General features: G+C 34.7%; 1 protein-coding gene across 7 annotated transcripts in view; it reads right to left on the reverse strand.

Annotated features, from left to right (window-relative positions):
• AK9 (adenylate kinase 9) overlaps positions 1-24,023 on the reverse strand; it is a 60,051-nt gene that overhangs the window by 4,412 nt on the left and 31,616 nt on the right. For 6 of the 7 annotated variants that reach the window (XM_064412891.1, XM_064412892.1, XM_064412894.1 and 3 more), the window contains 17 exons: positions 21,476-21,682; positions 20,377-20,531; positions 19,200-19,412; positions 18,388-18,642; positions 14,756-14,874; positions 13,319-13,538; positions 12,053-12,115; positions 11,062-11,265; positions 9,949-10,167; positions 7,037-7,250; positions 6,028-6,229; positions 4,652-4,798; positions 3,161-3,381; positions 1,780-1,976; positions 1,099-1,268; positions 272-370; positions 89-191 (listed from right to left, as the gene is read on the reverse strand). In XM_064412891.1, coding sequence (XP_064268961.1) covers positions 89-191; positions 272-370; positions 1,099-1,268; positions 1,780-1,976; positions 3,161-3,381; positions 4,652-4,798; positions 6,028-6,229; positions 7,037-7,250; positions 9,949-10,167; positions 11,062-11,265; positions 12,053-12,115; positions 13,319-13,538; positions 14,756-14,874; positions 18,388-18,642; positions 19,200-19,412; positions 20,377-20,531; positions 21,476-21,682 — 3,008 coding nt within the window. Of the gene's footprint in view, positions 1-88; positions 192-271; positions 371-1,098; positions 1,269-1,779; positions 1,977-2,847; positions 3,018-3,160; positions 3,382-4,651; positions 4,799-6,027; positions 6,230-7,036; positions 7,251-9,948; positions 10,168-11,061; positions 11,266-12,052; positions 12,116-13,318; positions 13,539-14,755; positions 14,875-18,387; positions 18,643-19,199; positions 19,413-20,376; positions 20,532-21,475; positions 21,683-24,023 lie in introns of those variants that run through there. The other variant, XR_010358587.1, reaches the window with a different exon arrangement.

Here is a 24,023-nt window from a genome sequence, read left to right on the forward strand (position 1 = left end):
AATTAAAAAAAAAAAACCAAACAAAAACTGAGTGGGATATGCTATCTATCACAAAATCATGTTTTAAAATAGAAAAGCAAAAACTGGCCTGTTCAAGGTATCCAGGCAAAGGAAGTGTAGTTAGTAGCACTGGCTCTTTTTTTGGAGGGAGTTTATGGGGAAGCTTCAGATTCCAGTACTTCTCTGGTAACCTAACCAGATATAAAGTAAGCACTTTTAAGATGTATAAACAGTGACATGACTGAAGATTAAAATGCAGTTAGTGTATTACCTCATAAACTTCTGTAGTTTTTCTTCACTTTCAAAAATATATACCTTGTCTTGGTATTTTGCTGCATACTCCATGTCACCAGGCACCAAAGCTTCATATCTGAAGAGATGGAGCAAGAATAATTCATTCACAGAAAACATAAAACATAATTTGTGTGGAGTAAATTCATGAGCTGCTGGTAGCCTTCTGGTAATTTAGCAAGTGTAGCAACTACAAAACAATAGCAATTGGATCATCCAAGTTTCCACTACATGATGGACAGTTACAAGGTTAAAAAGCTGATAGAGTCTCTGCCTCAAAATCTGCTTATTAAGGAACTTCTATAGTGCTTCTTTAGAGCTCCTCCATTTAAACTGCCTATTATATTTGTTCAGGAGATTAAAAAGGGATAAAATAGAATTGGCTGTTATGGTTCTCCTCTGATGATAAATTCTTGCACACTGAGGAAATCTGTGTCACTTTATGGTAGAGCTTTATGGATCTCTACAAAAATCACAATAGCTAGTTTTCATCTACTAGGGATTTATGAGATTTCTTTTAACCTTGGAAGGCTTCTGATAGAGAGAATTCAAACTATATCTGTCCATCTTCATCGTGAAATACACCAGGCCAACACAGATTCTTGTAGAACCTGTAGCCATCTAAGTTTTAAAAGGTGATTTTGTCTTGATTTCCAAAGCCACAAGCGCAGTGTAGAGAATTGTAATTGCTTTTCCTGTCCAAACCCTGAGCAGCACTAAAAAGTACTTTGAAAATATTTTCTCATTAATGCATTAATACAGGACACATATTCTGTAATTCAGATAGTGAAAACTCTAGTGACATACCTCTGTTTTCCATCTAGGTAAGTGACTGGACAGTATCCCTGCATTTCAGGCTTTACAGGGAACAAGGCCTTCACTTCTGCTGCAGTCAATGTCTTTGGTAGCTTATGTGGTGGTGGGAGAGGGCGAGAGGCCAGTGATGATACATAAAACTCAGGTCTGCTCAAGAATTTCTGTAAGGAAAAAAAAGTTTTTATAATAAAGAAGCACTGTAGGACTGTTAGCCAAACTCCAGAGGACTGGCTCAAACAGTTTAGATACCTATTTTTTCTACAATGCAACAGTGTGTTGGCATTGCTGTTGCTCTTGGGTAATTTCTTTTTCACCCTACTCTCAGCTGAAGTAGTCACCATTCACCCACCATCCACCACTATCTACTGCTGTCATAAGCCACTTTCTAACCCGGTCTCTCCACAACAGATAAAGAAAGGAGGAAGTTACTGTTTTCAAATGAATGTTTGATCTGTGACAAATTGTAAGATGAGCTTTAATGGTGTCTGTGCTGTATTTTGTCTGCCTAGACATTTGATAGCAGAAGTATGCAGAACAAAAGCTTGAATGCTAACAACAGTGGTCTGATTCAAGTTGCATATTACCTATTTCTGTATGGAATCAAAGAATCTAAGCAACAATGTTCCCCCTTCCCATAATCCCCTCCTTTTTGACCTGCTTTTTGATACGCACTTCCAGTTCTTCCTGTGAAGCCATTCTGTAATAGCGGCCCTGAAATTCTGCAGCAAACTCCAGAGAGGGGGTTACAGAGCAGTCAACCAGTTCACCTTTCTCTGCAAGGCTGACAGGACAGTACTGTCCACACTCCCCCAGCTGCTCCTGCAGCTCCTTGGGAGTGATACACAAACCAGCAATGCTGCTTGCTTTTCCTGTTAATGAAAACAATTAATGATAATGTTTAATTTATGAGAGACACAGAAACATCAAACAATTCTACTCAGGAATGCTACAGTCTAGAAAGTAATAATTTGAAAATTATGTGAAATAATGAGAACTAAAACAGCAATTTGATAATAAAATGAAGTTGTAACTCATTTTACCAATTAATTTTAATAACATTTTATAGCATGTAAGAAATATAATAATTATTAATGGTGTGGGATACTCTGCATGCTTAGCTTATTAGTCTGTTCTTCTTTTTTATGATTTATTGTTTCACTCCTTCGTGTTACTAAGGGACATTTCAGCTATTATTTTATGTCTTTACATTGGTGAAAACGAGTGCAAGGTGTGATGAAAGCCTCCCCTTTATTCATCCATATCTTGCAAATGCTACAGTCTGTCTGGAGGAAATACATTCAAAATCTTGAATAAAATATTATCTCAAAACCAAGTTACCTAAAATCGTGCCTTTTCAAGTTTGATGTGTAAGATTAAGTGTATTTTAACATTTTTGATTATGACTCCAATTTGTAAGATGGGTGCAGTCACAGAGCTGCAAAAATTAAACCCAAAAGGTGGATAAAGATAAGGAAGTATATATGCCCTTCAGAGGAATTCTAGTTAAATAGTACAGACATGTTTAAAAGGCATATTTAATCCTTACCAGTGCTGACAGACAAAAAGACAAGTGGGAACTGTGCCATTTTAGAATAAAGTGGTCTTCTTCCCAAAGCACAGAAATTAACTCAGATAGCATATTTAAGCTTATTTCTAGATTTTAAATTAGCATCTTCCCTATCCCTCCCTTTTCCTTCACTAACACTAAAGTGAAGCTGCAAGTTAGAGCTCCCCTTGTACCTTTGGGGTACTCTTTGTGATTTACCACCCAGTGTTGCCAGATCTACCATGGACCAAGGACTCTGACTTCCTTTAGCAGACTTCTGTTACCCTGTTCTTGGGAGGATGGCCTCAGACTGCCCTGTAGTTTGCTTTGCCTTCACTCTTTTCAAGAGATCTCTTCAAGATCTCTGCAGATGAGATTGAAGAATTTAAAGGTTTGTATGTGGCCAAGAATTAGCCTCATCCACAGAAAGATGAAGTTGTCATGTACGTAGTACATTGCAGGTTTTTAAAGAAACACATATTCTGGGAAACTTTGTTTTTCTTTTACCTTCTTGTCTTCTTTCCAGGTATGCCTGGATTTGTTTAACAACCACCTGAACTTTCTGCAGAACGGTCCTCCAGACCCTCCATTTGCTATGATTGGCATCAATCACACACCAGTTCTGATGTTCCTTCATATAGTAAGTTCTAATATCATCAATGTGCTGTTTATAGCAGGAATTTTTAATAGATAGAATCTGTGGGCTGTCATGTTCAGGATAGGGAGGTCTAAAGACAATGAAAAATAACAGTGATTTAAATCTGAGGATTAGATAATTTCATTGAATTTCAGGTGTAAATTCTAGAATTAACTGTAAGTTCTTTTTTACAGAATTTTGCTTATTTGACACTGTAGAACATATTTGAAAAATACAAATTTCTTATTAACAATACTACCAGCTACATGTGAAAAGCAGTGTACATATGATCAAACAGTCCTGTTCAAAAATGAAGAATAAAACTTTTTATATTTATGTCTCAAATACAACTCAATAATTATTTTGCAAAGGATTTGGAATGTATCAACACATATTACCTGACATACATTACAAATACACAAGTAAATGGTACCCTAACATTGCACACTTGATTTGTACTTAAGCCTATGAAATATAATTAGTTTGATATTTAAAATTAAGTTTAAAGTAGATACTTTCAAAAACACATCATTGATTTAATTTTTTTGCAATGCAAATTGTCTTTAGTCTTTTAGTAAACAATTTAACATTGTACTGATTACTTGATAAAAAGAAAGAGACAAAAAGAAAAGGACAAAATGAAAGAGGCATGCAATAATGCTCCAAGCTATCTGGAACTTCTTAGAAACACTTCCTCTAATGAGAAACAGGTTCTTACACAATTTAATTTTAAGGTGAATGTTCTGTTTCTGTTCTTTTTCATTCTCTGTCTGCTTATAAACTACTTACTGTTCTTCCTCAAAAACAACCAATGGCTCTTTAAACAGAATATTTATCTTCTCAGAAGAACACAGAAGGGAATGAGCTGAATTGAAAAGCTTAGAAGTCCTGAATTCTATACACTACTAAATATGCATTATTTTCATATTTTTAAAAGAACTCTAATTAAGTTTTTAAAAGAGAGATTATTAGATGAAGTATTAATATATTTTATAATAATAATTGATGAAAAATAAATTTCAGCAGTGGAGAGAAGTAGTAACATTTCTGCTGTACAGTTGCATTAAACCAGTTAAACTAAGCAGTGGGTGCACAGCATTGCACATCTCAGTCATGCAATTGAAAGATCTGGCCAGAGCATGCCCCAAACACCTTACATCCTTACGATTTCTGGTCTATGGAAATCAAAGCATTAGAAAGGAGAGGGACTGGTTCCCATGCTTTTCATATGTGGAGTTCAGAGACAGCTGAGTTATGCTCCAGGTTAGATACAACCTCTGGGTATAGCGCTGAGGCATGTAAATAGAGATATTACAATATTGTGTAGAAAATAAAAAAATTATATCAGGGAGTATCACTACCGGTTTGGTTTTTCCTTATCCAGCAGTGCTCTCCTGAACACTTCCTTTGTATCCATATCTAATTCAAAGATTTTCACTGGAATGATCCTAGTTGATTCCAAGAGATTTACATGTGCTCTTGTTAGAGGATATCCATCCATTACAACTCTGCACACAAACAGAAACAGAAAAATAGTTTTGAAGAAACTCACTAAGAAGTGAGTTTCCAATCAACCAGTAAGTCTATGCATGTTTCTAGCACATTTTCCATGGAGAGAAAAGTCTACACCCAAGCCATGAAGCTATCACTGCTCTCACTTAACAGGCACATTCTTCATGCCTAAGAATTTACGACCAAATTAAAAAAATAAAGTAGGCAGAAGAACAAATAGTAATGAGAAAAGGAAATGTACAAAGGGCAAAAGGTAAGTGGATGGCTGGGACTTATAAAAATCGTGTACTTTAATATTCTGACACATCAATCATTCAGAAACATAATTTTAACTATGAGAAGTCTCCGTGTGGATTGGGAGGAACAGTTTTTAAAGTGGTAAGTAAAACTATTTACTACAGTATTTGAAGAGTTTTTATAATCATATTGAAGAGGAAATGCTTTTCACATATTAGGCAATACTGGAACAAAATATATGGAAATAATATTCCAGGATTTAATGTGAAAGAGAAGCTGAAATAATTCTGATCTCAAGCAGAAATAGTTTTCAGAGATTATTGCAAAATTGCCTTTCTCTGTAACAGTTCTCCTTTTTGAGGAGAGAAGTTGAATTTCATGAAATATTAATAATAAAGCTTTTTAAGTCTGCCCAGTTTCAAAGGTGTTTCAGTGGGGGAGAAAGAGCCTAGGATTACATATGAATGAGGTGAAAAGACTCACTGGTTACAGTTCCTCCTTAATAACTTCAGTTGTTAAGAAAAACAGAAAAAAAACCCAAAACCAACAACTTGAGTACTGAAACAGCCTGCATGATCAAAGAGAATCAGGTGTGTCCAAGTTGGTTCTGGAGCTGGCGTAAGAGAGACCAAGTTCTCAAAGATCCTAGTTCTCAAAGGATAGATCCTAGGTCTCTCAAAGAGAGATCCTAGTTCTCAAAGAATATAGAAGATATTGCCTTATTGACTGAAAAAAGTAACTGTCATAAAGTATATTACTTTGATGTACTGGAATATAGTTACTTAAAAACTGCAGAAAACTATGCTTCAGTCTCATTTTCCAGAGCAATTGTTAAAAATAAATCTCCTTTTGTACAGATTATTTTTTTAATGCAGAAACCACTGATGTGTTTTAGTGAAATTGCTCTGCAGTGTAACATGGGAATCCATGCCTATGAAGAGACTGACATGTCTTGGAGAAACCCCCAAAACCCCAAGAAAACTCTTACCCGGTGGGATTATCCATGTGATTTAGCAGAGCCACATTTAGAGCCTGGATGGCCAATTCATCAGGCACGGTGAGTCCTTGGAGAAGGTGTGACTGGACCTTAAGTGCCAGCTCGCTCTCTGGCTGGCTGTTGATCACAAACCGGATGGCATCTCCTAGGGACAGGCGCAGGAACCCATAAACACTCGCAAGTCTCTGGGCAACTGCAAAATATTTTGATTTCAAGTCACAACTTTTAAGATAAGTAACATCACAATCTGGCACATGCACAGGGCATACTAACACTATTCAATTTAGCACAAACCTCAGCAGATATAGTCAAGATTATTAGAGTAGGTTAGAAAATATGCCTCCATTGCTGTTCCTCTTGCAGAACAGCCCATCAGTTACATCATTTATCCAGGAAATGGGAAATATGCTAAAATTTCATCCTAAATATGAGATAATTTGAACCAGTCTCTTCTTCCTAACATCCTATTCTAATCAATAACTATGGTTTAAAATTAATTTCCTCCTCCTCTAGTAAGGCAGAAACGTGTGGACTGACAGAGTCACAGAGGAAGAAAGAGAGGGGAGAGGGATAGAAATCTGGGGAGTTTTTAATCTAGAAACTTGGAAACAGACTGGGGAGTGGGGAGTTTGGGTTCCTCATCCTTGATCCTAGGACTATTTCTCCATTTTACATTAGCTTATATTGACTCAAAAAAGTAAGAAACAATTAGAAAATAATAATAAATAATACAAGGGGTATAAATAGTGTAACTCCAGTTTTTCTAAATGCAAGTCCAGGTCACGAATATCTTAAGGATCTGAGATAGAATTCAGATGGACAATGGACTATCAGACTGTCAAATGAGACACTAGAGAATGTAACTAAAAGAATCTGTGCCCAGCAAGAAAAGCAGGAAGACCAACAATATTAATGGCTTATGTTTTTTTTAATAACAGTAAGGACAGATAAAGCTTCAGTCATTAAAAAATGAGTTTTTTAAATAGATAACTGCTCATACCTGTAGTCTTTCCAGATTTTGGAAGTCCCACAATTGCAATCTTTACTGGCACAGATTGCTTAGGTTTTGGCTGACAAATATATTTGATGGGATTTGTCATAAACGTTTCTTTATTTTCTTTACTTGAAAAGAAATAAATATATTGTCGATGGATTACTGGAAAAACTGCACTTTCCTCCCTTTGCTGTGGCTTGATCACATCTCCTTGGCTTAACTGTGTAATATACAAAATGAGAATCAGTTAATTAGGTTTGACAAAGCCTTTTCTTCCTCCATCCCAGAGAAATGGCTTTATAGGCAGACAGAGGAGTATCAACCATATGACAAAAACTATCAAAGCATCCTAAAATTCACACATATGGACATAATATTTTACTCAAATCTGAGAAACTTCTATACCTACACTTCTTGTTCAAAAAGATGAAAGAAACATTGAAGACAGAAAGAATACCTGCTATTTCCAGTAGGTGGTACCATAACACTTTATGTCTGTCAAGACAGTGTAGTCAGAGAAGATTAACATAATAGTTTTTCTCATTTTCAAAGAACAAAGAGAATAATTTTATTCCTCAGTGAATTAAACTCACCTGCCTGCCTGCCAACAGAAAATACACTGAGAATACTGTATTCACCAGAAGTCATATGCAAATGAAGAAAACGTAAAAAATATATCAATACTTACATTAAGTGAAATGAAGTTAAGTGAAAACCACAAGATAAGCTAAAAAAGTTCTTGGAAAAATACATGCACTGCTGATGAAATCTTTTCAAACACATCAAACAGCCCACTAAAAAGCCTGCAGTGTTGATGGATCATTGACATGTAAGAGATGCAATTGGCAGAAATAGTCATTGAAGTAATACCAGATTAATTCTTTGCACTACTCTTCTCTATGGAAAAACTAAGTCATGTCCCTGTTGCAGCCCTTCTTGGAAGAACTGTCTTAAAGTGTCAATAAAAGAGGCTTTAAAACAAAATGTGGAAATGCAGTATGTAGAAAAAATTGCCCAGACCAGATGGCATTCACCTTACTATTCTAAAGGGACTCAGAAGTAATTCTGAGTAACGTGTAACATTGACCTTCCTTCAACAAAAGAAGGAAGGTGGAAAAAATTACCATTTTTTTGAAAGTTTTTTTTCCTCCAGTGTAAAATCTGGCAAAAATAGTCCAGTAAATCTGACTCTGTATTAAGCAAACTGAAATAAATTAAGGGAAAAAACCCAGTAGTTACATGCATACATATCAAATAATGGGGAAGAGCCAACTCAGCTTCTTGTCAAGGAAAATCATACCTCACAAATCTATTACAACTCTTTGAAGGAGTCAGTAAGGTTGGTCTGGTTATTACAGCTAGAGCCGGGGCTGTTCTACTGTGTAGCACTGTCCTGTCAGACTGTGCTTATATCCTTAGGTCCCTATTCCTGCATTAAGTCATTTCAGGGTGCGTGCTCTCAATTTATGGGTTTTCATGAGTCTGTTCTGCTGCATATCTGCTTCCATTCCTCACTCAGCTCATAAAGCTGCTTCTCTGCTTCTCTCATAAGTTGCATAACTACTTCCCCTCCCCCCAAATTTAATCTCAAAGTAACTGGTATATACTCAATCTGTTTTTCTACTCCAAAACTTACAGTCTGTAATCAATTTTATAATTTCTATTATTATCCTAAAATGCCCTCAAAATGATCGTATTTCCCTTTCATTTTTATCAGCTTGTACATTTTCACTGTCAGCACACCACTCTTATTTTATCCAATAACTTCCTATGACTTCTTTCTTCTAACTGCATTGTACTTTTTGGTTGGTACAAAACACTCTATAGAACAAAGGAATGAAGTGGAGAAATGGAATACAAAAATGTAATCAAATCTGACAGAACAAAGTGCAAGGACTAGGGTGTAGAGACTAACTGCAATTAAACACATAAACTGTGGTTCAGTAGTGGGAAATGATGTAAATGTAGACATATCTACTTCTATTAGTATGTATCTAGATTATTAGATGCCAATTGATGCAGTCATGAAAAAGAATGAAGATTCTGATCCTAAGGTTAAAGAGAGACAAATGTGAAACATTTGTTTCCAAATCTGGAACAGGTGAAGACCCAACATGATGTTTTACAAAAGGGAATAAAATGGTTTGATTAATTGGCGTAGTAAGATGAAGGCCAAAGTATGTTTCCTTCAGGGCCTTTGTGCTTTCTGTATGTTGTTCACTGGACTTTTTTTTTTAGCTAATCTTTTTAATTTTTATTTACTCACAATCCAATCACCTTTTATTTCTATCATTAAACCAAAAGAATTACCTGAGAACATTTCATTTCCTACCTTGGGGATAGTGATGAGTACTTTCTGACCTCAACTTTCCAGATCTCTAGTAAAATACCATGGGAACAGATTTGTTGCTCTTCAAAAATTTTAAATTTTGACAAGAAAGAATTATTGCTAATTAATTAAGTACATCTAACATTTTTTGCCACTACTAGGTTTGGTGCTCAGTTGTGTGTGTGACTTCCTACAAATTCATACTCCAAATCCTTTCAGTTTTTTCTCACTACTATTGGAAGGTTTTAAGACCTTTTATGTTGTCCTGTGTTTTGTGTATCATTAAGTTAGGCATTTCTTTTTGATTCAATGCCCCTTTAGTCATCTTACCAATGATAATGTAATAAATTTTACTAAATGCTTCTCAGCCTTAAATTAGCTGCAAAACTGAAAAGACCAACACCTTCTATTATTAATGCTTGCTGTATTTTGTGTATATTCAGTCATGTAATTTCGATTCAGTAATGTAGTTTTCATTAAATATTTCTGGTATTAGTTGCCAGTGTCTGATAACATCTTGTTAATGTGAGATGCATTTTTAAAGAGTGTCAACTCTTGAAAACATTCTTCAGCTATTTAAAAACATTACCTTGACTGGATCCCACTGACCAAAAGAACTTAGTAATTTATATGAGAAAACGAGCATCTTCTGTGCAAGTGGCAGACTTATTGGGTAACATTTCTCAAAAATGCTCCTGCGGTTTTCCACTAGGGATTTCAGCTTTCTGTATATTTGGTAGCACACAACACGAGGCTTCCGTCCTCCATTGATCTCAACTGGTGGTATTAGGAACTTTTCAAATTCTTCCTGGTTAAGGAAACATAATGAAATATTAGAATCACAAATGCAATCAGATTTTTAATAAAGACTGATGGCAAGATTTTCTGTGAACTATCAAGGATTTCCTAAGCATGTTCTCAATCAACATAAATCAGCAAAGTTTGGTGGGAATTGGTCTTCCTGCCCACTGAAGTTTAAACTTCTATATTAGGTGTCACATTGCTACAATATTGTATTATTATCTGGTTTTGTAAACCTTCTCTCTGGTCACTGGATAGAGCTTCTTCTAAATTTTTATTAGTTTCTTTCTGAAGTGAAATACTTTGTAGATAATAAACAAACATTACTGATCTACCCATGGCCTTGGATGTGGCATTAGCATTGCAGGTATCCAGTGTTAGATGAGGTTACCTTGCCACAGGCAATTGCACTGATTTCAAGAAAATTATGTAATTAAGTGTGGGAATGGTGCCAAACACCTGGCATCTTAACCGAGATTAGATTTGTATTTTTTCTTTACATTTGGTTTCATCACCAACAACTAGGATCTACATTAAAAAATAGAGGTGTCTAGTAAGAATTTTGCCTCAAAAATTATTTTGAAATACTGTTCATACATTCACAACTCTCTAGGTTGGTTGCCTGTATCAACTGACCTATCAAAAAAGGAAATGACACCAAGACTGAATAAGTCTACCCAAAAGCATCCCTTTTTTTTTCCTACTACATTAGTCATACAAATTATACACTCTTTAAAGTTTATACCATCTCAGTACAGTCTTCATCTTGTTTACATACTTAGATCATGAGTACAGCAGCACAGTTATTTAGGCACTATAATTTTTAAATGTGAAAAATAAATATGGATATTCTTCTTCATGTGATCATATAATTTAACAAAATAAGCAGAGGTATCAGTACCTGCACACTTTGTAATCTTTCTACTTCCATTTCAAACTTCTCTGAAATTTCATTTTGCATGCGCTCAACAGCCTCTTCTTCATTTTCTTCTTCTGGTTCTTCCTCTTCCTCTTCTTCTTCTAAAAACTCTTCTGCAAGTATAGCTTCAATATCTTCTTCCTCCTCCTCCTCAGCAGCGTCATCATTATCCTTATCTGCTAAAGCCTATAAAGAGAAAATATTTTGTTGTTTTGTGTCTATGATACAGATATTTTGAAGGAACATATGGTATTCTTGTCTCTTTTTAAATTAAAAAAGCCATTAATTCAACAAAACCACATTTTGGGATATCCTTTATCATATGCAAAAAATCTAGTGAATTCTAGAATCTTTTTTCAGAAGAAAATACAGCAGCATAGTGCATACAGTGAAGCATCATACCAGTTCCAAGAGTACTTAAAAAACCTGAAGAGCTACACTGCAGTTTTGAAGAGTGTTTTTTTATACGTGGTATTGTAGTTTGACAGGACTTTGTTATAAACAAGCATGTTTGATGAAAGTGTAGCTGACAGAATATCATGAGCAGTAAGTAGTACATGAATGCATTTATAAATATATTATGTAACTGACTTTGGGCAGAAATCCTGGTACAGTCCTATTCTGGCTTAACCATGGATTTGACAGTGTACTTAAAGGCACATGCCTAATTTCAGTTAGTGGGGCTACTCTTATGCTTACAAATGAGATGGTTTAAACACATTCAAAAGTACTTTCCTGTATTGAAGCATGTATGGGTAATTACTTTAAAATAGTTTCTAGTCTTCATGAATACATAGTTTCTAAAGCAATTCAAACATAATATAAAATTATTTTTGAAAGCTGAAATTTCTTGTAGTCTGTCATAATTTTACTTTTCTACATCGTCTTGAAGTGTGTGACTAAAAGATCTAGAAAATTCTATTGTATGAATGCAAATGCTTCTTTTTAAATGTATCTTATTAGGTTTTCTTACCTCCTGCTTCTTTTTCTGTTGCTCTGCTAAAAGTTCTTCCCTTCTTCTGGCAATATTCTCATTCTGTTAGCGAAAAAAGATGTAAAAAGACTGATGATACTTCCTAATAAAAACTTGCTTCCGAAAATTGTTAATGTAACCTACAATTAACACTTTTCTTTCCACCTTAAATTCTGTTCAAGTTGGTTCTAATGTTAAAAAATACTACCTAGAGTTTGAAATGTTGTAGACCAGATATAACTCTCTACTAGGCAAACAGGTAAGCATATTTTAGAAAAACTAATTTGGCAATTTCTGAGATTGATATTAGAGGAAAAAAAAAGACTTGTGATTCTTATCACACTGAAAATATAGTAATAGGTTTATTGGTAAACTACAGAGTTTCTAGATTTATAGGTGGTTTCTATAGATGGTTTTCACTCATTTGACAAAGGGGTGACTGAATATGGTAGTGTGGTGCTCCCTTTGACTGTTTAGACATATTAATGGTATTGTATGAGTCTTGTCCCAAATTCCATTGTCCTAACTTCCTGTGTGTCAGCTGCTCTGTAGTAATTATGCTCAGACCTTTTCTGGTATTATATGTGAAGTATTTTCTCGCTTTTGTAGAAAGTGAGGAACCTTGAAAATATTACATGTGCCAATTGTAAATGTCTGCATAGAGGCTTCAGGTTACCTCAACCAATTTGTAACCTATTTAACAGTAGGCACAGATTCATTAGAATGGGACACAGAACAGCTGCAACAGCACTGAGAATGTGGCTTAGAGTTAACTGCATTCCCGTGCAGAGCATCAGAGTTGGGAACACAGACGCACTCCCCATACAGTAGTGAAGTCAGCCTGTGGGAAATGCTGATAACAGCACATGCTCATGGAATCTGGGATGCAGCAATACTACAGTGCATGAACTGTCTGTCTGATTTTTTATTGCCCTATTCACTCCCTCCATCGACTTGCCTTTTTTCCTGCACTTTCCAGGACTGCCATTTATCTGGCAGCACAGCTACTTTTTTTTGGGCTTTGAGATGCCCAAACTCCTGCATGCGTTAATTGCATAAAAGAGGAAAGGAGCCCTAAATTATTTTCTATTCCTACAGTAAGACTAGAAATGCTTAGGAATGCTGAATGTGTAGGACTGAAGCCTAGGAATGTTCAATGTATAGGACTGTTTCTCCTGGCTCCAATACCTGTCACTCTGTATGCTCTTCACAGCTTTGGGAGTTTTAGAATCTGAATATAAAAATAGCCTAGGGCTGAAAACTTACCCTTTTTTTTGCTTTTAGTTCCTTCAGCTTCTTTTTATATTCCCTTTTTCTAAGCTGTTTGTCTTTCCATTTTTTCAGACGTGGAGGAAAAAGACGGTTAAAAATGTCACCTTCTTCTACTTGAATATAAACTGCAACATCAGGACAGAGTCCTCGCTCTGACAAATAGCTGGCTTCATCTGAAGTACGAGGGAAGCCATCCAGTATAAAGCCTGTGGACCTAATTGGAAAATAACATATTTATTATTACACAGTGTAGTTTAAAGTGCAACACAGTGAACATGTAATTATTTTGAAAAAAACCCCACAAATCCTCCCATATTAAATGCATATAATAGGACCACAATTTAAAAAATACTTTCAGCTAGTGTCTTTTGACAATGTAAAACTGGTATTTTGCTGTGTATTTTGATTAGTATACTTACAAATTAATTCCTTCTGAGGTTTTAATAATTTTAAATATTTTAAAAAACTTTAAAACCCAAAATTAATTGTGTCCTCAGACTTGCTTGTGTGATTCGAAAAACGGTACATCTGAAGCACTGGTCTCAAAAAATAGAAGGTGCCCCAAACACTTTTCTGGTAACAACTCTCAAAGAAAGCTTGTGCCTGAAAATGTATGTTTCTTCTGTAGTATAGGATGAGAAATTTGCCATTCAGCATGACTTATATTTCTCTACTTGCATATTTTAAAAACAAGTCAGTTATACCTAGAAAGCTCTATGGCTTATTGGAACTCTTACAATTTTGAATTAGACAAGTAGTTAGGTAAGGATGAATGTTATGTTGATAAGAAACTAATATTTATACCTATTACTTTAGACTTTAATAGGATTCATTGTAAAATTGCAGAAAACCAGAGAAGCTAGAAGAAGTGGAAGTGGAGGGAAGAACAGGTAGCCCTGGATGCTGTAGGGAAGAAGAGTACAACACAGTATAGTTTATTAGTGTAATATATTGGATATACAATACAATATAATTTAATACAATATAATATTACAACATTATGCATAATGCTGGGTAATTTTCTGTCTTGGTGCATTCATTTTTTTCCTAGAACTGATCTCCCTGTTTTTACACTGTGTAGAGAACCATTGTCCCCTATCTGTAGTCAGGACAAAAAATATATAAAAATATAAAAGGTTTGTGTTCGTATCTATCCTGTAAGACTATGAAAACTACCCAGCTATTTAGGAGATTTAATCCAATTCAGGTGTGCCGAGTACTTTCATCCAATCCTATGTGCAACATATGAAACATGGTCAAAATATCAATTAAAATAATACAACAAAACCAAGACTGACAGGTAGGTCATTACTCATAAAAAGTACAAAAGCATTAAAATAGTCTCTGTGATAGTTATTTACAATTGTGGACACAATGGATTACATACTTCCTAAAATTAATTAAAGAAAGAGATAATCTAATTACAGTTACCGGAATGGCTCTTTCTTCCACCAGTCAGGAACAATCTTATCAAGGACTTCTGGAGGCAGTTCTGTATTATCCATGAGATTTGCTTTGATTGCCCGTTCCTCATCAGTTAATTCCACTTCCTTTATGTAAAGAAAGTTCACCAAAAATGAAAAAAAAACCTCAAAACCAAAATAAACTAAAACTAGAAAAAAGTATCTACTGGACACGTTTATTGTATTTTGCTAAGTAGGGTACTGTCTTCATTTGACTTAAACCTGCAGAAAGAAACTCATTTGCCACATTGAATCATACTACATTATACATTTTAGGCAATCCCCTAAAATTAGGGCAATTGCTGCAGTATGAGTTTTAATGAAACCTAAAATCAAGCACAACTGTTAAGTATTTAATTATACACATGCTCAATTCAGAGGAATAGAAACTGAAATGTGCATAGTATATCCTAATTGCCTACAAGCAGTTTTCCACTTGGCTATACATGTTCCCATGCTGGAAGACTACCTGCACTACATCAGAATGTTTTTTTTTTAGTTTTTGAAAGAAACGATTTTATTTGGATGGATTCCAAAAAAATATGTTGAAGAAGGATATGTAAGGTTATTGAGTAAAGGCAGAAGAACAGATACCAGACAGATAGCATTGTTCTATACAACAGCAGTAGTATTAATGACTAGTCAAATGCAGAGTATTCAAATGCCAAATCAAACTACTAAATTATTGTGGAAAATTATTAGGGTTTTTTTCCCAGAATATATAACTCTGTGAGATTGATATGGTTGAGAATGCATTTCTCATAGAATGGCTTCCTGACACAGACTGTGGTAAAAAAATATTGAAAAAATGGTATATGCTGATGATTCTGGATTAGTTTACACAATTCATATATCAAGAATCAAAATGTGTCTAGTATCAAAAGGCCACAGCAAAATAAGAATTCCTATGCCTGACATCTATTATGATAATGTAGCCAAAAGAACTTGAGAATATGTTGGAAGTCCCAGCTCTAATATAGTGTGTATGAATAATATTTTCTCTAGTGCCTGACACAGTATATATATTGAAAGATGTTTGTATGACAGAAGATGCCTAAGTAGACAAAGTGGTAGCCAGATTTGCAACACAGAGGCATCTTGAAAGAAATGTGTGAAGTGGGAGGACACAGTAAAACATATGAAAATGTATCACTGACATTACCACTGCTAAAGAGAGGTAGGAATAGTGTTTGTATGAGATAAAAGAGAAGAAGCATGAGATGTATATTCCAGGTAGAAAAAAGGGAACACCCAACAGAGCAGTGATTTGAAGGACAAGACCTGCCAATGATGTGGCACTAAGACAACCAAGATGTCTTTTTGCTGACCTTCCCAGACTGCATGGTATATTTTTGTTTGCCTTTAGTGGTTTTGCTTTGAACATTATAGCTGCCCTTAAGCTTTGACAGATAAACTTCTACTGTCTTGTGCCAAAGTGAAAGAGAATGATACAATGGAATTTAATGAAATTTTTCAGAATTGGAGTGTCAGTGAAAAATAGGATAGTCAGACAGTCCAGTGATATTCATATTCAGAGAAATGCCTGGGAGCTCTACAGCCTTGGAAACTATCCTCTAGAGTTTTGTGCAGGGACCAGAGAATGGGTTTCTAAACTGAACTGAAATCGTATGAGCTGTGCTTAGGTCACAGCATCAGATTAAGCACCTTAAAAGAAGTATGAGGAAAAAAAAATACTAAGTCGAAGACTGTTTCCAAGCAGATATAAAGATGACAAGGAAAAAATAATAACAGAAATGCCTTGGTATAAAACATGTATTTATGCCAAAAAAATAAAATGGAGTGAGAGCCAGCCATAACCATCAGTGCCAGGAACACTTGCTATATTTTTGGCTGTGATGACCAAGTTGTAAACTGGCTTTTCAAAATAACCCCTTTGATTTTGATGAAAACCTGGATTTTTGTTCTGATATCCATGATTTTGATCTGTACTCTATCTGTGCTGAAGCATTTGCTTCCAATATTATCTGCTCTTGTACTATTTCATTAGAACACTACCTTCCAAATTATCAGGGACCTGCTCTACTTCTCAAGATAGTAGAGTGGCCTTTAATGTACCTTTGGCAGCTATTTCAGCACCTGCAAGTGCACAGCATTGACCTGCATATGTCCAATTTACATAAATTATCCCAAATTTGATCCTATTCTGTTTTTGAGTAGTACCATTTTTACCCAGGCTTTCCTGTTAAACACAGCACCCTCTAGGCCACAGATTAAACTGTACTTGCAAAGACCATGTTTCAGTGTCAGACTCATATTTTCTAGATTTTTTACTGCTGTAAAAGAGCAGAAATAAAATTAAATTCAGAGCCCTCATTATTTTCCACTTCCATTGGGTGCTCATCTTCCTAATACTGTGTCTGAGTTGTTTCTGTATGCCTCCTGCTCTGTAGCCTGCTGCCTCTCCTGCCTCCTTCCTTAAATCCTGTAGTAGGAAGTGTTTGAAGAGCTTTGATGACTAGTAATTTGAGGGAACTTGGCAGATATCAGGAGCACACACTAAAAAAAAGGCTCTTCAAATGTGATGCAGAAACATATTTCTTCCTGAATCTTTGAGTGTTGGATAAATCCTTATTTCTTTTGGGTGACAGATAGATTTTCAGTTTTTTACTACACATTTTTGAAAGATTCATATGCTGTGTACCTGTGGTGAGACTTCTCCACATAATGAATGGCTTTTATCATACGCATTGCTATCTAAAGAATTCATTTGCATTAGAACTTTGTGATTTTTTTTCTCCCAACAGATCACTGCCTAATAAAAGAAAATATTCTCCCCAATAAACAGTTATGTTAAACTTTCTTCTTCAGAGAAATTGTATCCTGTAAGAGATAGAGTTTAGAATGTGCATTTATAAGGATTTTAAGCTAGTAGTCAATCTGATTAAGAAAAAGCACTAATTTTCTGAAAATTATAATTCATTAATTATTCTACCAGTATCATGAACATACAGCTATTTGAAACAGTGTTTAAGTTAAGCTACAAGGCATATTTTATGCTACCCAAGAGTTGCTTTATTTTTCTGGTTTGAAACTGCTGTCAATAGGCAAAGAAACACTAAAATCCAAGTTAAGAAACCTATTGCATTAAAAAAATACGAGCTTACCCTGTTACTAATGATGAAGATTTCTGATTTTTTATAAGGGATGATCAGATCAAAGAGCTGGTAGAGGCATTCTATTCTTTTGCTCCAAGAGAATGCAAAGAGCACAGCTGGGGAACATTTTTAAAGTCCTGTGCACTTGGAACATATACACTTGACTTAATCTGCATATTATAAACAGTTACAGGAAACCATGCTTTCCTATTATTATTCTGACCTTGACCCTTTTTTTCCCCTCTGTTGGTCTTCCATTAGTCATTCAGCATCTATCTCTAATATTTAGAAAAAACTTGTATATAACTCTTGAAAATGTTTTGAGGAATGCTTGTGATATTTATAAAATGTTGTAATGAAATATTACTTCCAAATTTCATCAAGTATTTAATTTAACATAATTTTACAATTTTTACAATTTTATATGAAATTCCTTTTCTGGCCAGAAAATGGTTATTTTGTGTATGGATGTATAAAATATTACCTGTTTGTTTTTTTCTGTTTCAGTTTCAGTTATGGTCTGAGAGAAGTCTTCCAGTTCCTCTGGTATTTTATTGTCATCTTCATGATCTTCATCAAAAGAGGGCCCAACTTTCCTTTTAGTTTTGGGTAAAATCAATTCCTGTAGATATTCTTCAAATTGAATATGGAAAATGCCTAATTTATCTGTTATCTCTCGTGCACAAGTAGTTTTACCTGCTCCATGAATCCCAAGTAAACACACCCGTAAAGGAGGAGCCTGTAGGAAAGAAACAGAATATTCTCTAACATTTTGGAGCGCACTCACCCCCCACTGTTTTTCACTTAAAAAATATCATTATTAAGGAATCCATCAAAAACAGTTACATACTTTTGTATTTTAGGGTTCCCAGATTTTCTGGTTTTGTTCTAAATAAACTACCTGCTCTCTGGAAACACCAAACAAATTTACTACCCTACTATCAGCAGGTAAAAATGAAACTTCATTAGACAAGTCTGGTAAATCTTCTGTTCATTTGCCCTTTTTCAAGTTACAAAAAACCCCCAATATGTGTCATTTTTTAAACACATTTTAAGATTATTGCAAGCCTTTATAATCTTCCTCTCTTTTCTGCTGTATTTGCATCATTAATTCGATGTATTAATTCAAATTTACATTAAAAATCACTAGGGAAGCCATGGATTTTATTTGCTTCAAGGGCTTGCCTAATATATTGTTACTTAGAAAAAAAATCAGCCATAATAAACAAATCTAAATGGAAATACAGAGTAGTTAATCTGCTATTATATGCTTTAAATAATTTTTAAGATTCTCACTTGTAGTGGTTCATTGTGAGCCACATACTCCTCAGGGTTCTTCAAAAATTTATCTTTGTATTCAGAAGTTGAAAAGTAATAAATCTTTTCTTTATATTTAGCTGCATGTTCCTGGAGCCCAGGGTGGAGGACAAAGTTCTCTTTCAGACTGACTGGGCAAAAGTGTTTTGTGTCTCCCATATGCCTTTTCTTTTGCTTAATTGTTTCTTCATCCTGAAAATATGAAAATTTTAAAGAACTCTTAGAATTCAGGAGTTTACTTAGATTAAGTAGATCAGATGAAATAATACCAAATATATCAAGTAACGATTGAATTAGGATGGTATTCTCAGAACAGTTTGCATGCCGAAAATAAGTCTATGAAAATACACACTTTTTAGATTCTGAACAATTCATTGTTCAATTCTGAACAATAGATTCAGAAACAAATTGTCCAAGGGAATTACTGAGAAAAGAATTAAATTAAAAATATCAAGAATATCATAGTTAGCCACTGAGGACCAAAATTAAGGTAGAAGTATCTATGATAAAATATTTTCCTACTGTGTTATTGAAACTAATCTGTTTAAATGTAAATCTCTTCAGAAAATACAGTGAGAGCTGATGTTATGAAGTCAGATTACTTATCTAGGAAAGTTAATTTCTAAAAAATATATTCAATGCTGCTCTCAGTTTGTGGATATCTTGTACTGTTATATTTGAGGATGGGAATCTTCCAATATAGGATGAAAACAGAAAGGCAAAGCTAGGTCTCTAATTTCATTAAAGTGGGTGTGTGAAAATTGTCAATAGCTGAAATGGAACAGGACTCTGCATCTTCTGATGTTTACATGATGGCTCATGGAATCATTGTTAGCTGACAGAAGTCAAAGTTCACATTTGTTTTTTTAATAAAACCCCTCCTTGCCATCTGGCAAAACTAACTACAGTCATTCTCTCTATCAGCATGGGGGTATTTGAGCTTCTTGCTGTAGTAAAACTACTATTGGCCACAACACAGAAATATAGTGGAAGTGTTCTTGAAGTACATACTAATAATTATTCAGTAAGAAGGCTTCAACTGGATCAAAAAAACCCATCAGGATCAAGCAAAATCTGTCTTCTCTGAGGTTATGTTCAAACTCAAAATAAAGGAGTTATAATAAAAGCATAAATAGATAAAAACTGGCATGCTTACTTCTTCCTCTTCTTCCCCTTCTTCCCCTTCCTTTTCCTCTTCTTCACCTTCCTCTTCCTCTTCTTCTTCCTCATTTTCTGCTTCAGCAGCCAGATCTTGTTCTTCCTCCTCTAAGTCTTCATCAGATAATTCCCAGCCATAATATTTAAAAGGTTCTGAAAAGGTTGGGGGTTTTTTTTTGTTTCAATAGTTATCCTTTGGCTATACCAGTATATATTCTCTTTGCCCATGAAAGCAAGCACATACATGGAAGAAAATATTGCCAATTGTATCTTGCATTTCTTCTACTCACAGAACAAAATGTTCTCCCTAGATGTGGAAATTAGTATATTGCCTCCTCCAAAAATGGAAATTCTACAGGTTGTTTTTGGTTGAAGTAAAATGTATTTTCAATAAGAACTTGTATTACAAAAGTATTATACAAACATATGCAGATAGTACCATTACTATTTGCAACAGTTTTTTTTCCTGTTACTTATTGGGAAGAACCACCACTCAAATTTCAGTTTATTATAGAGCCAGAACGATAGATGTTTTGGTTAATAAAACACTTGATTTGTAGTAATAATAGGAAAAATGTAGTATTATTTATCCAGTGCTCAAAATTCTGCAAGACCACACAAATGAAGAAATTTAATTTGCCAAATAAATATTAATTTTAAAATAAAAAATGTAAAATTCAGTTTTGAAGTCCAGTCTGTGCAGGTGGTTAGGTTAGATTATTACACACCCTGAAAGTCTCACTAACCCAATGAATATTACACATTAGTGAACCTTCACCGTCTGTCCATTTCTCAAACCACTATCCTGGCACACACAAATAGAACAAGTAACTGTGGAAATATGCTATCAGAATGTTTAGTGAGCTATTATGCACCTATTTGCATAGCCATATAATATATATATTTCCCCAACTCTTAGATGTCTGAAAGGCTGCTATTATGCTTTTCAGCTGACTCAGAGAACACAGTATGACCCTCTTCATATTAGCAATATCAAACTGAGTATAACCTACTCCCTAATGTGCTTGTCGCTTGAGCTATCCAAAATCCCTCTTGATAGTTCAAGTGATAATAATCACATAAACAATATTACTTACTTTCCATAACCAGCACGGTTTGATTAAGCAGACTTTCTGGTGTTTGCTCAGCAATCTCTAAAACAACCACCTGAACTTGAGATGACTGCTTGATTTCTGATTCCATATTTTCCCAATCATTCATGAAAAGGTCAATCTTCATTTTAAGTGTTTTCATTTCTTCTGTATCTGGAAAACCATCCTCTGCAAACTCAGGCTGCATGATTTCTGAAAATCAAATAATGTAAAATAGGCAATGCTCCGATAAAATTTTCTCCATTTAAAAACCATCATTCTTCTTTATGACTATTTTTATATTGCTAACATATGGTGGTATACTTTTTAATGCTTCTTCCTCCCCATAATTATGAATTATATTAGTAGTTTACAAAGATACTTTGCAAACTCATAGTTTAATTATGTTGATACTCTATACACTGAGGCTTCTCCAGGAAAATAAATGAGGTCAAATTGCTGAACTATATTTGCATATGGTTATTTAAATCAGCACTCAAAATAAATATTACTCTTTCTGCAAAGAAATACAATACAGAATACATTAATCTAAAAATTATGGTTCAATAATGAACAGCTTTTGACAGACTCTCCATATAGTCATGCCAGTATGGGAAAAATTTGAATGAACAAATAAACGAAAATAATGTAAATAATCTTATCATGACTTCCCTCTGTAAATACTGGAACTGGGAAACTCTCACAGGAAATTCTGGCTTTAATGAAGCCATGTCTGCATACAATCACTTGTTTAGTAATTAAGAGAGAAACAATACTTTAGTCTCTTAAGGAACATGCAGAAATTTGTAGTGTCTGTTGTTTAAGATCAGTCCAAGCATGTTTCCTAACACTGTCTCACAGAAAGCTGACAGAAGTTAGAGACTGAAAGGATGCATTAATATAAATAAGAAAGTCACAGGCAGTACACATTGTAAACAGGACAAAACCATACCAAATGTGTTGTCATACTCTGTGAGCAAATAAACAAGGGGTTAGTTTCTTCTACCACAATTTCTTGCTGAAGAAGACAGATGGAATTAAGAACGTGATATTGACAGCTGATGTTGAATTTAAAACTTGATATTGACAACAGATATGGAATTAAAAACTTGATATTGACACATTAAAAAAGATTTCAATTAGGAGCTAGATAGGACTGCAATTACTATCCATTCTTACGTTGTTAGACCCTGAAAATCCTGAGATAAATCCTATCTCAGCTAGAAGATGATACCCAAGTGCCTATATGACACCATAAAGACCTTGTCGCTGGCAGCAGCAATGTGGTGTTGTTGCTGCTGTTCCCATTCTCTGCACTCATATAATTTTCAACTCTGATTGTCTTTTTTTCTTGTATTTTTCCTTTTGTATTCTGTTAATAAGTGATGTCAGCTAAAAGGCAAAAAAGCAGTTGAGAGCAGTGAGTTAAATGATCTGATATTACTCTAAGTTTGCTGGGACTTACAGCATATGCTGTAAGCTCTATTTTTTTCTTGCCAGAAATGAAGATACAAGAAAAAAATGTAACAGTGAATGAAATTATTCTCTATTTTGGCAAAATTTCCCCTTCTCTTGTTGTTCCTCTCTTGTTTTTAATTTGAAAGAGCATTAACAGATTTTGACACAAGTAACAACATGCTCAGCCTATTCCAATGAACTTCAACTGATTTTTTACATAAAAAGGACCATTACTACTGTTCTTCCTTATGTAACTTCCTACATGAACAAAGCAGAGGTATTATTAAAAAATGAAAGTCTTTTGTAATACGTTGTATGTAAAAAGCTTTGACTATTTTCTCAAAAATACAAAACATTAAAACCCCAATGCTTTATGGTCACTCTCTGGCATTAAGCAGGCCAATGCTCACTCTGTCAAATTGCAGCACTGTAACATTCATTTTGATTTTGTCCCTGAAAAATCCAAACAATTTTTCTGGCTTATGAAGGGTTAAATTGCCCTGTTACAATTTTCTTCATTAAGAAAACATATTTCCTCCCAGAACCAAGTATCTCTCAATCTCCTCTTGCGGACTGTTGAAGAAATTTGCAAATGACTAATTTAATTTTCCAAAATAGAGCCAAAAGGCAAAAAAGTGTACAATGTAGCAGGGTTTCAGTGATTAGGTACCAGTAAGATTTGGCAGAAAACAGATCAAAATGTAGTTGTCAGAGTAAAGATGCTGCCAAATTCTTGTGTAATATTCTACCAACTAAAGCATCACCTCAAAGTGCCATATCAGCTGGGATATGTGAATGCCTTCAGAACAAGGACCATATCTAACACTCCTTCTTTTGAAATTCCATGATGGCCCACTAAGGTTGGTCCCTTGCTAGTTTGCTACTTGTGCCTATTTCTACAACCCTTTAGTCCATACATGAAATCAGGCCCTTTAGAGGTAGTGTGGGAGTTTTGGGCACTACAATGTCTACATCTTCTTAAGGATCTGTGTCACAAAGCTCTCTAGAAATATGCTAAATTTTGAAATATTTATATGCTTTTAATAATTATATTCTTCTACTTTTGACATTGAAACTTTTATTCTCTCACTACCAC

This window comes from Passer domesticus, chromosome 3, assembly GCF_036417665.1.
Source record: "Passer domesticus isolate bPasDom1 chromosome 3, bPasDom1.hap1, whole genome shotgun sequence".
NCBI classification, from domain to species: Eukaryota; Metazoa; Chordata; class Aves; order Passeriformes; family Passeridae; genus Passer; species Passer domesticus.